This window comes from Terrapene carolina, unplaced genomic scaffold, assembly GCF_002925995.2.
Source record: "Terrapene carolina triunguis isolate 2854851 unplaced genomic scaffold, T_m_triunguis-2.0 Scaffold23, whole genome shotgun sequence".
NCBI classification, from domain to species: domain Eukaryota; kingdom Metazoa; phylum Chordata; order Testudines; family Emydidae; genus Terrapene; species Terrapene triunguis.
Genome location: NW_020664374.1, coordinates 22,809,873 through 22,827,581, shown reverse-complemented (window position 1 = coordinate 22,827,581; position 17,709 = coordinate 22,809,873). Strand labels below are relative to the sequence as shown.

At 41.0% G+C, this 17,709-nt stretch overlaps 1 protein-coding gene and 2 non-coding genes across 3 annotated transcripts in view; all 3 read right to left on the bottom strand.

Annotated features, from left to right (window-relative positions):
* LOC113406259 (DNA polymerase alpha catalytic subunit-like) overlaps positions 1 to 17,709 on the bottom strand; it is a 350,159-nt gene that overhangs the window by 266,858 nt on the left and 65,592 nt on the right. Inside the window, exons 23-26 of the mRNA XM_026649907.1 lie at positions 15,304 to 15,400; positions 14,192 to 14,316; positions 9,412 to 9,561; positions 9,048 to 9,170 (exon numbers count right to left, since the gene is read on the bottom strand). Coding sequence (XP_026505692.1) covers positions 9,048 to 9,170; positions 9,412 to 9,561; positions 14,192 to 14,316; positions 15,304 to 15,400 — 495 coding nt within the window. The remainder of the gene's footprint in view (positions 1 to 9,047; positions 9,171 to 9,411; positions 9,562 to 14,191; positions 14,317 to 15,303; positions 15,401 to 17,709) is intronic.
* On the bottom strand, positions 11,489 to 11,618 carry LOC112118068. Its single transcript, XR_002909020.1, has one exon.
* Positions 14,756 to 14,888, bottom strand: LOC113406272. Its single transcript, XR_003369711.1, has one exon.

Genomic DNA, 17,709 nt, shown 5'->3' with positions numbered 1-17,709 from the left:
AGGGTTAGGAAGGACCACAAGGGTCATCTAGTGGCATTATGATATTTACTTTCTGTCTATCCCTTTCCTATGGTTCCTAACATTGTTAGTTTTTTGAACTGTCGCTGCACATTGAGTAGATGTTTTCAGAGAACTATCCACAATGACTCCAAGATCTCTTTCTTGAGAGGTAACAACTAATTTAGATCCCGTCATTTTGCAACCGTTTGTTTTCCAATAAGCATTATTCTGCATTTATAAACACTGAATTTCATCTGCCATTTTGTTGCCCAGTCACCCAGTTTTGCGAGATCTCTTTTTAACTCCTTGCAGTCTGCTTCAGACTTAACTATCCTATGTAATTTTGTATCATTTGCAAATTTTGTCAGCTCACCGTTCACCCCTTTTCCCAGATCACTTATGAATACGTTGAACAGCACTGGTCCCAGTACAGATCCTTGGGGGACACCACTATTTACCTCTCTCCATTCTGAAAACTGACCCTTTGTTTCCTTTCTTTTAACCAAATACGGATCCATGAGAGGACTTTCCCTCTTATCCCATGACTACTTACTTTCCCTTAAGAGCCTTGGTGAAAGACCTTGTCAAAGACTTTCTGAAAGTCCAAGTACACTATATCCACTGGATCCCCCTTATCCACATGTTTGTTGACCCCCACAAAGAATTCTAATAGACTGCTGAGGCATATTTCCCTTTAAAAAAGTCATGCTGACCTTCCCCAACAAGTCATGTTCATCTGTGTGTCTGATAATTCTGTTCTTTACTATAGTTTCAATCAATTTGCCTGGTACTAAAGTTAGGCTTAGCGATCTGTAATTGCCAGGATCGCCTCTGGAGTCTCTCTCAAAAATTGGTGTCACATGAGCTATTCTCCAGTCACTTGGCATGGAAGCCGATTTCAGCGATAGGTTATATACCTAATTTAGTAGTTCTGCAATTTCATCTCTTAGTTCTTTCAGAACTCTTGGGTGAATACCATCTGGTTCTGGTGACATATTACTGTTAAATTTATCAATTTGTTCCAAAATCTCCTCTATTGACACCAAATCTGGAACAGTTCCTCAGATTTGTCACCTAAAAGAATGGTTCAGGTGTGGGAATCTCCCTCACATCCTCTGCAGTGAAGATCGATGCAGAGAATTCATTTAGCTTCTCTGCAATGGCCTTATCTTCCTTGAGTGTTCCGTTAGCTCATCAATCGTCCAGTGGCCACACTGATGGTTTGGCAGGTTTCCTGCTTCTAACCTACTTAGAACCTTGGGAACCAGGGGAATGGGAGGAAAGGCATATCTGAAACTGCTCATCCATGACAGTAGGAGAGCGCTGCCTTGGGCGTCGTGGCCTATGGCTCCCCGGAACAATATAGCGGGAGTTTCTTGTTTGTTTGTGATGCAAAGTGGTCCCATAAAGGTGTGCCCCAGTGTGTGAAGATGTCTGTCAGAACAGAGTTGTGGATTTCCCACTCGTGGCCCACCGAGAAATGCTTGCTGAGACTGTCTGCTAAGGAGCTGTGGATACCTGGGAGTTACGCTCCCTGGATGGTGATGTGGTGTCTGACGCACCACTTCCAAAGCCTGACTACCTCCAGGCAAAGTGGGAGAGATCTCACGCCTCCCCGTTTGTGTGTAGATCACGGTGGTGATATTGTCCAACATTACTTGGATGTGGAAGGAGCAAATGAGCGGAAGGAAGGCCTTGCATGCAAGGCTAGTTGCCCACAGTTCCAGGATGCGGATATGCAGTCTGGCCTCCCGTGTGGTGCACGTGCCCTTTGCGGTTTGACTGTTCAGGTGGGCACCCCAGCCCAGAACAGACATCTGTTACAATAGCAGCACTCAGAGTGGCAAAGGGAACTCCCACTCGTACCTTGTCTGGGTTTGACCTCCAACCAAAGACGACGATGATCCTGGTGGGGACAGTCACCCTGGAGTTGATGTGGTATTTGTTGGGCAAGCAAACCAAATTGAGCCAGGCCTGGAAGCAACACAGATGAAGCCTGGCAAACAGTGTCACATACGTACGCGCTGCCATATGACCTAGCAGCAATGGGCACATCCGAACTGTAGTGCTTAGTCTGTGTGAAATGAAAAAAATTAGGGTTGCACATTGTCTGAAACCTTTCCACAAGGAGGAAGGCTCTTGCAGAAACAGAACCCAACATTGCTGTGATAAAGTTTATTGCCCTTGTGGGGGATAAAATGGACTTTTCTCTGTTCATGCAGACCCCCAGGGCTGAGAGGCTTTGAATGAGATATTAAATAGCCAACCCAGGAGCCAGTCATGAAGGTATGGAAAGACTGTGTAACCCTGATGACTCATCTGGGCCATCACCATGGAGAAACTTGGTGCTGTCACTAGTCTGAAGGGGAGGACGCGAAATTGGAAGTGCTCCCAGCCCACCATAAACCGTAGGAACCTTTTGTGGAAGAGGTGACTTTCTATATGAAAACATGTCCTTCCTGTCAAGAGCCACAAAACACATCCCTTCTTGAAGAGAGGAGATTGATGCCAACATGACCATCCTCTATTTCAACTTCTAAATGAAGATATTGAGGTACCAAAGGTCCCGAATGGGTCTCCACTCTCCATCTTTTTGGGGGACTAGGAAATATGATTAATAGAACCCTCTTCCTTGATATGAGGTGGGATACACTCTATTGCCCGTTGGTGCAATAAGGATTCTACTTCCTTTTGAAGACTTGCTTCATGAGAGTTGTCCCATAAGGGGGCCGAGCAAGCAATTTGTGGGGAGGGAAAAAGATGAACGCTATGGAGTATCCCTGAAGGATAATCTCCGAGACCCAACTGTCCATTGTGATTAGCTCCCACTTGTGGGCAAACAAAGTAAGACAGCCTCTAAAGATGATAGAAAGGGCAGGTGGCAACAGAGAATTGGTGAGCAGGTCTTGAGTAAAACGTCAAAAGTAGCTCCCAGTCGTGAGCTGGGAATGGGTCACAATTGTGATGGTAGAGGGGGTTGAAAAGTGGGGCTACTGAGTTTTAGGTCTCTTGCAGGGAGACTTGGCAGGATGCTGGTAGTAGAATGGATGAAGATGAGGAGGAAGTGGTCTTGATTTATAGGTCTGACGCTTTCCCCCTAGGGCCAGTGTATAGATCCCCAGGGAGCTGATGGTAGATCTTGAGTTCTTTAATGAGTGAAGAGTCAGTTTCTCATTAAAGAGGCTGGACTCGTCAAAGGGAAGGTGTTGGATAATATTCTGCACCTCCCTGGAGAAGACCGAGGATTGCAACCACAAATCCCTCTCATAACAAATACCAGTGGCCAAGCTTCTGGATGCTGCATCTGCCACATCAACTGCAGCCACAAAAGCCATTTTCGCGATCCTCCTCTAGAAGGTAGATGAACTGGGCTCTGTCCTCAAAGGAAAGTTTGTCCTGAAAAGCCCCCAGCCTGAAGTAGTTATTAAAGTCATACTTGGCTAGCTGGGCTTGGTAATTGGCAAGTGCACAGAGGAGAAGACCTTTCTCCCCAGGAGATCCAGTCTCTTCAAGCCCTTGTCTGATGGGACATCCCTGAGTTACTGAGATCTATTACATTCTGTAGTGGCCTGCACCACCAGGGATTTGGGAGCAGGAAAGGAGAACAGGAATTCAGCTCCCTTTGCCAGACCAAAATAGCATTTCTTTGCCACCTTAGGTGTGGGAGCGTAGGATGCTGGGATGTGCCAGACCAATCTCACCAGTTCCAATATGGCCTCATTAATTGTGAAAGCCACCTTACTTGGGCATTGAGGCTGCAGAATGTCCAACAGTCGATGGTTTGGGTCTTGGACTTCCTCCAGAGATATCTGGAGATCACTAGCCACACTTCGTAGTAAAGTCTTGGTATTGTCTATGGTCTTCTGGTGGGGGTGCCTCATCCAGGGAAGAGAGGCGATTTCTGACTGAACTATTGGTATCTGTGCTTCTAGTTGAATATCATCCTCTTCCTACTACGCTGACAGAACCAGTTGTTCGCACAAGGAGGAGGAGTGAAAAGCCTCCTGCGTGGTCCCAGATGTCTGGAATAGGGATCCTATGGGACCCCAATAGGGCCAGAAAGAGGGGCCAACTGTTGGAGGGGGACCCCATGGCCTGGGGGATCATTGGTCGCCTAGGCAGGTCATGTTCATAAGGGTAGCGACCATAAGTCCCAGATCACCTGTCCAGGCTTTATTCGGACTGTGGAGATGAAGGAGGGGTCAGCTTTAAGCCGGGGGGGGAGGGGGGCTACCACAGCCCCAGCACCCCTAGTTCCAGCAACTATAAGAAATGATGGTCCTTGTGCTTCAGTACCAGAGAGTCACCAACGGAACCAGCGGATCCTTCTTCCTACACACCTTACTCTCCACCCTGGGGGTTTTCTGCAGAGCCAGTTACTTAGAAGTCTATGTGTAAGAGCTCGACCGACTCGATAGGCTTGGGGAAGGAGTGCATCTTTTATGGACAGTCCTAGATGTGGATCTGTCCTTGCATCTATGAGAGTGTCCCTTACTCTCATGGGAAGCTCTTGAGGAAGTCTTTGGGCACATGCTCAGAGGAGAGCTGCTCCTTTGGTGAGGCCAATGTACAGTGGAGTCTTCCTGGCCCAGATCAGACAGTCCATTAAATGAGAGATCTTCTCCATTAAATGTTTTCTAAGGCAAAGCTCATTGGTGGAAATTAGCAACAAATGCTGCACAGCGCCAAAATGTGTGTCTTACCCAGGCAGTAGAGGGAGAGTCAGTGTTTGTCTCTGACAGCGAAGGATCTAGGGCAGGAGATGCAATTTTTGAAGCCCAAGAGTCTGGACATAGGATCCAGTGTCCTCTCTGGCTTCAGCATTTCAGAAAACCTGTAAATAAGATTATTCACAATCTTATTTACAGGTTTTCTGAAATGCTGAAGCCAAAGAGGACACTGGATCCTGACTCAGACCATGCGGGGGTACGAAGGAACTGAGAGGGTGTTAACCTGCACAGCTTCTTATACCGTCGCTCTGGAGCATGAGGAGATCCACTGCACATGTGTGGGCCAACAGACACTGCTTGTTAAAATCACTGGACTCAGGCTCATGCATACCCACATGTGGAATACACATAAGGACCAGAACTTGAAGAACTGACTCTTACTTGTCCAGCAGGATACTGAAACTCTAGAGGAGGCTTTGAAGGATAGAGCTTTGTACTGGAAATGGTCATGACTATATGTAAATTATAAAAAATGTCATGTGTGAAAAATGTATGCACATATAGAGACAGCCTCCTTCAGCTCAAAAGAAAAAAACCCTTGAGATACCAGACAGAATTTCAAAAGTTGTCCATCTTGAACATCCTTAGGTTTTTGTTGAAAAATTTGAGGTCTGTTGCATCTTCCTCTTATGAGGCATCTCAAGGAGAAAAGCACCACAAAAGGACTGCTGTCTTTTGAACTAGGGTCCATAGCCCCTCCTACAATGTCTGATGGATGGCAAGAAATTCTTCAATTTCTCTAAATCACAAAGCACCACTTTTGTAGAACACCTGAATATTCAGAATCAGCTAAGAACTCTTCTGCTTGGGCCTTCAAGTATCTAGGTCGCATGCCTCCACAAAAATCATACTGGATGTCAAAGCTCTAGTGGGAGTGTGAATGGCATCCACAAAAGCATCCAAAAAGGCAGCTACTAATGAGATTTTAAGAGGATCTGTTTCCCTCTCTCCCCTCCTACATTTTGGGGAAGGAGGCCTGACAAACTGCCCCATTCAGATCAGCTCTGGCAAAACATGTAGATAGACCAGAGGCCCAGAACGCAACAACAGATGTTGATCACCTTCCCCAGCTGAACAAGGCTCAAGGAGAAATGGAATGAAGCCTATATTTCCCTGCTGCCAGAGCTCAGAGGAAGGGGACAGAAAAGGAAGAGAGTAGGTAAGGTACTATGCCTGCTTCCCTTTGTTTTATTTTTCAATTAACTTATTTGGGCTTTTTGATTTCACTTTCTCTTCTTTCCCTTGCCCCTCCTCCCCAGCTTCCTTTCGCAGAAGTTAGTGACAAGCAGATGCTATCTTTTCTCCCTTTGACTACCAACGCCTTGGAATTTGGGCAAATTATCACTAAAGAATTAATTTAAAAATCTGAATAGGACATTTGAAATTAACCTGACTGGCAAACTTCATCCTTTCACTTAATGTACTGCAACATGAATTCTGTAACTTATCTACAAGTTGTGGTGGAAGAAAGAAGAGTAATTTTGCCCCTCTGTGGTCCAGTTTTCTGGCCAAGAAGGTGGGTCATTTGGGGAACTGATTGGAACAGTAAAGAACAATGTCCTGGAGGAGATGCCACTATGTGGAAAGATCACTGATCTGGGGTCACAGCCAATGGCAACCAAGTTGGCCCCAGACAGCAGCTTGGCAACTCTTCTGTTGTCCCACAAGAAACAGCCTTCTTCCCAGGGACTCGTGAATACAGAAGCCAAACACATCTGACTCTCCACTGGAAGGCTGTGTGTCAAAAAGGCTGGAAAAAAGTGTGACCTTATACTTACCGTCACTGGTCTGCAGAGAGCTGGTTGATCATGTGGTACTGCCTCTCCTTGTTTCCAGTTGCTAAATTACATTACAGGACAGCTAAAATTACATTAAAAACTCTCCTATTACTTTTCCATGCAAGCAACTGCTGTAGTCACCATGAGAGAAGTAGCCCATGAAACTCATTAAGGTTTGTTCACACTATGAAAAAGTTTCAGAACCACTGTACTATAATCCAACCCAACAACACCCCATTTGGATGGCAAATACTGCAGAGAATCCATTGTTGTTTTTTTAAATCCCATTGGATTATAAAAATAATTCATGTAAAATATATCTACTGGTCTTCAGTTTCAGCAAACACACACTTGTGCTTATAAACATTTAAGGCCAAATTTGACTTGGCAGTGTTCATACATTTTCTCCCTTTTCGGAAAGCATTTTTCTTCTTACAGATTATATAAAACTTGTACAAATAGGTTTGAGATACTAGGTAATATTTCAGATTAAAACGGAAACAACCCCCACAGATATTCTATATCATAAAAACAAACTAAAAATCATAGAAGATCAATTTAAAAGGATGTGTACTCAAGGATGGTCACAGTAATTTACTGACAAGATTGAAAGTCTTAATTGTTTAATGATCTCAAGGTATCTATCGCCATCTAGTGAACAACCACTACAATTACTACACTAGTCACTTTACAAATTACATTTTATTTGTTGGAATCACAGGCATGAAACTCATGCTGCCCAAATTTCCCCACTGAAAGCTAACCTATACATGCCTGCAGTTGTACCAGTCTGTACTAAGTGTCCAACATGTCATTACAGTTGTGTCAGATGGGATCTGAATCAAAGATTCCGTTGATGGTGTATGTCAGGGGTCAGCAACCTTCGGCACAAGGCTCATTGGCTGGGAACAGCGAACCGCAGCCACTGGGAGCTGGGGGGGCGGCCCATTCCTGCGGATGGGCAACGTAAACAAAATGTCTCACGGCCCGCCAGCGGATTACCCTGATGGGCCACGTGCCGAAGGTTGCGATCCCTGGTGTATGTGCTGCACCTCTCACGTGCACAGCTATGTTGCTCTTCATAGAAGGAATTTCTGTCACATCATATGAAATTCTTTTGCCATTAAATCCAAGTGTGCATATGAGGTAATTGCTGCCCCATCAACATGATTTCAAACAAGTTTTTAAAGAATAATGTGTAATCCTTCAGTTTTTAGCCAGCACAACACACTTGCGTGGGCCAACCTACTTCTAATATGTCCTCACAGCTAAACCCAATCTCACCAAAATACTATTAATAAAAGTTGTTAATATTGACAGCTTTCCAGTACTTTACACTATATGAATTTCCAGCCTTGTTTGTGTTTTTCACACCGAATCTTTCTGCAAATATATTTAGTGTGCAGCCCTCAACTACAGGATGGTTTGACAACACAGTAAAATGTAGCACTTCAAAATCTGACCTACATCTATTCAAGATACATTCCCTGGAGATATTTCATATCATCTTGTTTACCTATGCATGTATCATCAGGTGCATAATCATAAGAAATACCATTTAATCACATTTCAAAAAAACCTTGTATGTTACTTTAAATTAGATCCCTAGGACTTTTCCTGAAATTATTTTTTCTCATTAACCTCTTGATACAGACAGCCCACAGCTCCTGCTACTAACTGTAATGCAATTTATATTAGCATTAAGTGGCTGGCGAAAACCTAGGCACCAAGAGGTTAACACATCAAATGGTTTAAGACACTCTCTCTTCTAGCTATAGTATTGCAGCATTAACCAAAAAGAATGATTAAAAGAGTTTTTTTTTAAAAGTGAACTGAGTCTAGGTCTGTGGAATAATTACTTATTAACACATTATCATTTCTCCTTACCTATTTACTGCCTACCCTTCCTATCACAGATCTCTCTAGAACACAGCAGATATAATAAGTTTCATCATAATTATATACAGGTATGAAACATAGCTCATTCTGAAAAACTCTGGCCTTTTTAAATAGCTATGTGCAAGCAAACCTTTCTTTCCTATTAAAAAAGAGAGAGAGACAAGAATATGAGTATTAAAAAGGTCAAACAAACCAAAATGAGGTAGAGGTCTTGTATGACTAGCGAGAATATAAAAGAAGTGTGTGGCACTCATGGACTGTAAACTAATTCAGGTATAAATTTGTTCAAAACTGTATTTGTCTTGTAGTTCACTTAAGAAGTTGGCACAATAAGTGTCTGAATCTTAAATACAAGATATTTCCCCAGGATACTAAAACTTTAGCCTCACTCACACCAACCATTCACAATAACCCCTTGGAAGCTTGAAATTTTATTTCCTAACCAAATATTTTCACACTGTTTTATGTAAGGTTAAATGCGGTGGCTAGGCTGCTCAGTTTTTAAAAATAACAAATAAAGGAATATTTGTTTTGATGGGAAGACAGACAGAATAATACAGACTTCATAAAGAAAGAAGAATGAAATCAAGGTTTTTATTCATCAAACTTGTCCGTTTTAAAAAGCTATTTAATGACTCACCTCTCTCCCTTTGTGTGTCACCAAAGCAGCCAAAGGCTTGGCATAGAATCTACTGTAGGAAAACCCCAGACAGCCATACATGCTATTAGCTGTAAGCTTCAAAGCCTTCTGCCTGATATCATACTGAAAAGGAACATAACCAGTACATTAATCACCATAACCACCAAACAGAAGTTGAATGCAATATTATCAAGTACTCACAGCTATTTCTGACATCTATCACCTCTCTAAACCACAAGTGAGCATCTTACAATTTGTTTCTAACCTCCATTTAATATTAAAGTAATCACTCCTATTCTGTAGTCTGACCAATGGACTTAAATAAGGTATAGTGAAGGCAGAGGAGCTCTTCCATAAGACACACCTGTAAATAGAGGTCAGGATTTAAATCCGGCTGTTTCATCAATTGCTTGACTTGTCGCCTTCTCTCCACCAGCTTTCTGATCTCTTTAGGCAAAATTCCCATTTCTAGAGATGGATCTGGTAGTTCTGGAATTTCTTCTTGCACTCCATCCTGTCAAATGATCATTTAGTTTATCAAATATTTGCTTTAAAAAGTAGATTTTAGTCTATTAACAAGCAAGAAGGACGTGAAAAAGTTAGTTAGTTTATTTCTGCAGAGTAAAAAGGAAACTGCACTCATAGTTCAAGACAGCAGAAGTGAAGGTGGTTTTCATGCTTTTCAGCTGTATTAATTTGGTGCTGCAGAACCACTAGTACACCCAGAATTTGCAAGTCTATTTTTGTCTATTCACTGCCAGTACACTAGCAACTCTTCTAATGCACCCCAAAAGACTTGGCTCTCAGATGTCACACTAGAAACAGAAACCAAAGCCTTCAGGGGTATGTAAGCACCACTGCAAGAAGACAGGTTAAAAATGAATTGTTTCAGAGCCGTAGGGACAAGAGTTTCAGATACCAATTCTATTTGAAGGAAAGAGAGACTATGGGCTTGTCTATAAGAAAACTTAGTTTGTGGCAAGGTGGGGTGTAAATCTACCTCACACTAGCTTGCCACGCACTAACTGTTCATGTGAATCCTGCTGCTGCACCCTAAAAGTTCCATAGCGCACTTTGATCTACTTCACTTTGACACAGGAGCAGGATCCAGACAGATAATTAGTGCACAGCAGACTAGTGCAAGCTAGATTTACATCCCAGCTTTCCATGTACCGTTTGCATAAACAAGCCCTAAATCTCCAGGTGAAAGAGTTAGATAATATTAAGTGTGAAGCTTGGAATGTAGCATCTGGAGGAGTGACTATTTCACATGTTGCTTCTCAGGTGAGTAATTTTTGACTTTCATATTTAAATGTTATTGGAAATGGTTATGAGCACTATGTTATTTTGTATGATATTGCCTTCCTGATTCTCACACCACCTCAGAATTTGCTTCTGAAAGAAGGACAATGACAAGCAACATGGCTTCTCATTTAAGCTGTGTACAAAGGGAGTTATTCTAACTTGAATGCTTTGCCAATACAAGCCATAATGAGAACTCCCACAAGTGATTCCCTCTCCCCTTTCCAAGCGCATACATTTTTAATAAATAAAGAATATCAGAAAGACACATATATCATATTTTACACCTCAATTTCAGTGTGATAATTGTGTCCACATTTGGAATTTAAGCACAAAAATACCCTCTATTTTCAATGTTATTCCTTTGAGCTTTGAAAGGGGATGGATATTTGTTTAAAAATTGTGTTCTCAGGCAATACTGCTAATATGAAATTAGAGCAGGGACAAAAACGATCACAAACAGTGGGGGCCTTTGCAAACACTTTTCAGAAAAGAGCAGTTTTTTATATATTATTGTTTACAGCTAAGACCCAAAAGAATGTATTTAAATCAGAGAATAGAATAATAGAATATCAGGATTGGAAGGGACCTCAGGAGGTCATCTAATCCAACCCCCTGCTCAAAGCAGGACCAACCCCAACTAAATCATCCCAGCCAGGTCTTTGTCAAGCCTGACCTTAAAAACCTCTAAGGAAGGAGATTCCAACACCTCTCTAGGTAACCCATTCCACTGCCATCCCATTCCCATTTACCTGAAGTTTCCGAATACACCTATCAAGGAAAAAAGCACTCTTACGTTTCAGGGATTTATAATTAAGAAAACACTGCCTGGCTTTGCAAGTTACAGACCAATATGTAAAGTCAAGGACAGCCTTTACCAACAAACTTCTTGTCGTTATTGGCCTCATAGGGCCGGGGTACCTACTGTGCAGTGGTTTACATATTTACAAATACTTTCTGCTATATGCCCATGGATTTTCTTTGGATCCAAACACTCCAAATTAAGAGATGTACATAATTGTACAGATATAAACCTTAAAGGATTCCAACTTTTGAACTGTGCCTGCATGTGAACATGGTGGCAAAACTACAACCACTTTCATAGGCTTCAATTAATCAGGCATTAGCCTATGAAACAAAAGTGTCAGAAGTGGAACGATACAGTCCTTATTAACTTGAGAAGAATTAACCAAAAGTTTCTATGTTAACGAAGGACACTTATGTATAATTATCACCACAAAAGGAGAAAGAAAAAAATCTAAATGTCCACAGCCCAGAAAGTTAGAGATATTGCTGAAGATGGACTATTCAGAAACGTTATGTTGTTTGATTTAACAGTTCATCCTGATCTAAAAGACAACCAAGAGTCACCCTCAGCCAGGGTGGATAAAAAATGAACAATTTAGAAAAAAAATGAGTTTTTAATTTAAATTAAATTCAGGTTTAGTCTTAAAAAATAAACCTATTGAAAATTAAATCTGACACTAACAACCCATGTCAGAGCCTAAATTTATTATAGTCCATTTACAATAAAATCATTTACAATAAAAACAAAAAACAATCTGTGTTTGCTGGCAAGTTTTAAAGAAAGTCACACCACTGAACTGGTTGAAGTCACGGGCTAAGCAGAGCTTATTGAAGTATTAAACCAGCTTTTGACAGCATAGCGTCTTCTGCGGGTGAAAATAGAATTTTTTTTTTCATTTCAGTTTATTCAACTAGTTCAATTCAACAACTAGCTCACTCAAATTTAAGAAACCAACTGGGAATTGAAAAAGCAGAAAAGCTTGTTTTCTTCTTCCAATCTCTGAATAAAAACCAAGGGCTTGTCTATAGAGCACCAACAAAGTGCACCAGAGGGGTGCGATTTGTAAAGCACTCTAATGTGTTACACTCTAACTGCCCTGGGTAGACTCTGCTGTTGTGTTCCAGAAGGTGCCAAGTTCATGTTAACATAGTCCATTAACATGAACTAGGTACTTTTTAGTGCACATCAGCAGGGTCTACGTGGGGCAGTTAGACCACAACGTATTAGACCTTTACAAATTACACCCACTCTGGCATGCTTCGCTGATGCTGTGCAGATAAGTCCTAGGTGTGAGAAGATCAGATCTCCTAGTTGTAAAATCTTGAAGGACATGGTTTTAAATGCAAAACTGTTTTAAAATCAGCTTTTTTCTTATGTATCCAGCACATTTAAGGTAGTTTTATTTATTTTTTAAAAAAGAAAAAACTAAAATGCTGATTTTGTGAATTTTTAACTGAATCTGAATTGCCACCTAAATAGAATTTCACCCAGATCACATGTAAAAAGTTAATCACCAAGTAAATAAGAAATGCATGATTCACCATTTTCTAACGTAATACAAATATAAAAATTAAGCATCTGAATAAATGCAAGTTAAGCTATATAACTGCTTAAATAACTGTATATAGATATATAGTGTATCCTCCTGATTGCACAAAGAAGGACCAAATGAAGTGTGAAGGATATATTTAGTTGCAAATCAATGTTTTAATGGTTACCAACCAATGAGAATCAACCTTATTTTAGGAAGATAATTATGTTTTGCATTTGTACTTTTTAGTTAAAATTGATGATTTAAAATCATTAGTAAAAATTTGTGATTTAAATAGCTTTGATTTGAATCAATCCATTTTACCTGCACCCCCCAAATACAGCAGGCACAGAACAGGCTTCCTGAATTGACACACTGTATATTCCATCATTGAATCCAACTGAAGAGGCATACTGCTAGTCTGGAGCTCAAGTACCTAGTACCACAAAGACAGTCAAACACCCCTGGTGGCTCCAGTCAATTCATATTCTCCAGTTAAACATTTTTGGTGTTCAGGACTGTAAAACGGAGTATGCCCCATGGAGCATACATTTTGCATCAGATAGCCAATACACTTCAGAAACATAAAACACCAAGTGAAGGTCCAATCTTACAGCTGTATGGATTTCCCCCATCCTCATCTGGTAAATTGCAATTGAAAGGTTTCATAGAAGAAATGTTTTATAAGGAGAAACATGAATAAGGAGAGTGTTTGTTCAGCTGAACAGAAGGAGGGAGTTCCAAGCATAAAAGGACTGATATGGAAATATGCAAAGATGAGCATAGAAGGAGAAAACAAAAGGCAAGTTTAGAAAAGCGCTTGCAAGGAACTGTAGGAAGAAATTAAAACAGAGATGTAGATACGGGTGGAGTGGTGGAGTGACTAAAAGGGGAGAAGGATTAGAAGCATGAACCCAAGTGTGAAGACAAGAAGAAGCCCATGGGAGGAGGACAGAATGGCAAGACAGGAAGTTTATTTCTGTAGTGCTTTTGTACAGATGCAAGAGGACATGCAAGGAGGCCAGGGATGAGAAAAAAAAACACGTTTCATTAGTTTGGATGAGAGATGACAAGGCACAGAAAAGGGATTTAGCAGCAGAAAAAAGAAGTTGTAGAGGAAGAAGAGACAGGATTAACTAAGCCCTCAATAAATCCTCTTGTACGGGAGAGGATAAGGAATGGAACAACATGCCAGGGGTGCAAGCATGATGAGTATTATTGAAAGGAAGTAGATGCAATAGTTACAGATAGCACATTCAAGGAGCTTGGAAGCAAAAAGACAATTCCCTAGATTGCGTTCTTCCTTGCAGCAACGATTGTCCTCCTTGAAGGTTTGGAAATCACCTAGCACATAGTGAGTGCTACCAAAAGTAAAAATAATGATGATGATAATGATAAGCATGTAGGATCAGTTTCCAGCCAGGATGCCGTTACAATTTAATTCACATGAACACACTGAAGATTTGAACCTCAAATCAGAACATTAATAAAGCACACACAAACCTCTGCCCTCTTCTGTGCATCTGATGACTCTCTCTGCACTGTGGTAAAACATATGTTGAACTCCTGGATAATTGAAGGGTACAAGCTGTTGAAGTCCAGAAGCAAAATAAATGTGTCATAAAAACCTGAAATAGAATACAGAGTAGAAGGTATAATACAGTGTGAGGATCCATAGAATTATTCATCCCCACTAGGTACCTGATCCAACTCCCATTAAAGCCAAATGAAAGATTTCCATTAAGTTTCAGGGCCCAATTCAGTAACTATAAACAAGAAATGTGACTAATATGGATGCATCTGTGGTGGGGGAGGAGAAGACTTCACACAATGAAGGGGGGAGATTTGGGAGAGGGCCGTGAGTGTCATAAGTTTTTGCCGGAAAAGAAGTGACCCCCACTCACATATTACATGGCTGAACCCAGACTAAGCTGAGTGTTGCCAGTCTACACTGTCCCCTGTACAAGCTTGAGAAGCAGCTTGGATTCAGAGACCAGTGCACTATGTGATGTGTCTAATCAACAGTCCTAAGAAAAGGTTCAGATGTGCTATTAGCCAGTGATTAATGAATATCAGAAGTGGAACGATCTAACCCCTCTTAACTTGCCAGGGTTAAACAGATAGCTTCTGTATTACTGTAGGATGCTTTTGTACAGTTATCACCATATATAGGAGAAACTAAGAAAACCTTAAGCATCCATTAGCAAAATATAGACGCTATACACAATCTAAACACAAAAAACCCTAATTTCTCCCTGATGTTGCATGAAAGATATACTACTCTACTGGCAAACAAAATTAAGCTTTTTTTCCTGTTTGTTCCCAAAATGGAAAGCACATATATAAAGTTACTTCTGCATCTATATCCTTACAAGAAAGTTGTGCTACATTGCTTCTCCCCCTCCCCACACCTTCTCAAGATTCTGGCCTTTCTAATCATCATCATTCTGAATTTTTTTCCTTTCATATACAAGGGGCTTGGGGATTTTCCCTGCCTTTTGCTTTGAAACTTTTTGAACAAACAGCAATGTAACAGCATTTTAGTTTAGCTGGAGCTAACCTTCACATTTATGACCTGATACACTGTTATGAGCAGTAAAATTGCCAAATCTTACCCACTTTCGGATCCAAGACTAGACCCCCAGCATATGCTGCCTTCTTTCTCCCTATCTTTGATTTATTCTGATCTTCAACACCTTCATCTTCATCCACCTGTATTTGGCATAAAAAATTCCGACATCTAGCCTCTTTTTAAAATAATATCAAGTTTCTAATTTAGAAGTCTTAATTTACAAAAGAAAAATTGGAATGAATGGGATAAGAATGGAGTTTTTTCTAACAGACATCTACTACATGAATATTTTTATCAATATCCTGATTAAGGCTCTTTCCATCACAAAATTGCACTGCTCTGGGAAGAGACTGATCACAAAAGATTACACAGTCTTTTAGGAATCGTCACCATGGAACAGAGCACTAGTCTATGTTGTGTGGCACAGACTGACACCAAATGGTGGAGAGAAAGTGAAGTTATTTTAAAAGAATATTCCTGAATTAATTTAAGCCCAAAATCCAGTTTACGAAAATAGTGTTTTTAAAAAAACCCAACACACTTTAGATCAATAGCAATGCTTGCATTTTTTTTTTATTCTGATAAGAATTTTTTTTATGAATTAAACATTGCCTCAGTGTAGTAGTGCAAGTAAGGGAGAAAGTGAAACTGATTATAATCAAACCATGGAAGTGACTGCTGCTGTTGGGCATCTCAGCACCGAGAATGTCCCTGGTATAGTCTGAATCTGTTCTCCTGATGCTGGAGTCGACATGGGTGCTTCCACTACCAGACCCAGTATGAACAGAGCGAGTTGCACGACAGTTTGCTCCTTTCTGCTCATGCTTGGTGGGCTTATCACACAACAACTTTTTCCTGTGCCTCTCTTTGTGTGAGGACACTATGCTCCTTCCTGAGCTCCTACCCCATTGTTTAGAGCAGCCCTTTTTGATGCCCCAGTGTCAATTTCCCTACTGATATCTTTGAAGATACCTTTCTGCCTGAGGGACCACTGGACAACACAGGCCTGCCCATTAGACAGGTCTTGAAGCATAGCTCTTCTGGAGCCAATGCCACCTTCATGGATCATTCCACAAGAAAGAGCTTCAGCCTCACATCTTGCGACTTGAAGTTGTTGCAGAGAAAGATAGGCAGACCAAGCACCTGCTAGGGATATGGGACTCTCCCAGGCAAAATAGGCACTTGCTATGTGAGTCTTTCAGGAGGATTAGCCCTCAAACTTCCACACGTAGTAAGCAGGAACCAAGCTGATGTCCAACCTGCTAGATTTAGCTCAAGCTAAACTCCAAACCTTCTAAGAATGAGGCGCACCGGGTACATGTGCACCCCTGTACACCGCTAGTCAAGAAAAATCCAGTCTTGCTGTGACACATGGCTAGAAAGGGTTAAACATCCTGCCAAATAAATAACCCTCAAAAGACATGTGGGGAGATAATGTTTGTGTTTTTGTGTATTTACATATGTATGAGTAGGGTCAACAATGTAATCAACGGTCCCTGTCTATGCTGTATTCTGATCATTCAGAGGTCAAAAGAACATCCTAGCATTTAAATGAATTGTAAACACGGGATATCTTGGTATTCCTCTCTCTTTGAAATGTATAGCAAATAATCTGTGAATGGTGGAGGAAGAAACAAATGGCCTTATGTTAATTCTATAGCTAAGTACTAGTGATGGACCTCCTTCAAAGTCATCCTCATTACCTTTCCTTCCCTGAGGAACTCCAACTTGTCAAAGAGAACATAAAATTGTATAAAAGACCCTTGGGTCCTGATTCTGTCATCTCAGATCTGCTTAGGCTTCATCAGGGGAAGTTTGAGTCACAAGACTGAGGTCCCAGTTATGCTGGTACCCCCTGAATAGGATATTTGGGCACTGGATTATAACCTATGAACTATTTCTAAAAACTCTTTGCAACTACAAAGCTCACCATCTCTGCTAAGAATCTGCACCTAAATGAACTGAACTCGTGTCTGTATGTATATTGATCTTTTAATCATACTCTCTTTTGTATTTTAAGAAATTTTAGTTTAGTTAATAAGAATTGGCTGTAGTGTGTATTTGGGTAAGATCTGAAACATTCATTAACATTCATTAATGTGTTCGATCCTTTGGGATTGGTAGAACCTTTTCTTTTTTATGATGAAATAAAATTTTCAGAAATCATCATATTTGACGGGGGTACCTGAATGGAGGCTCGAGGCTGGATCACTTCAAGGGAACTGTGTTGTTTGGACTTCTGAGTAACCAGTAAGCTAATAAAGAAACTCTTTTATGCTGGCTTGGTAAATCTAAGTATTGGAATATCCACCAGCTTTATGGTGACTGTCTGCCCCATTCTTTGCAGTTCACCCTAATTGAGTGACCATAGCTGACCCCCACTGAGACACTGGTCACATTTGCACACCTATAGTGGGACACATATGTGAAGAAAATATTAAGGAAGTTT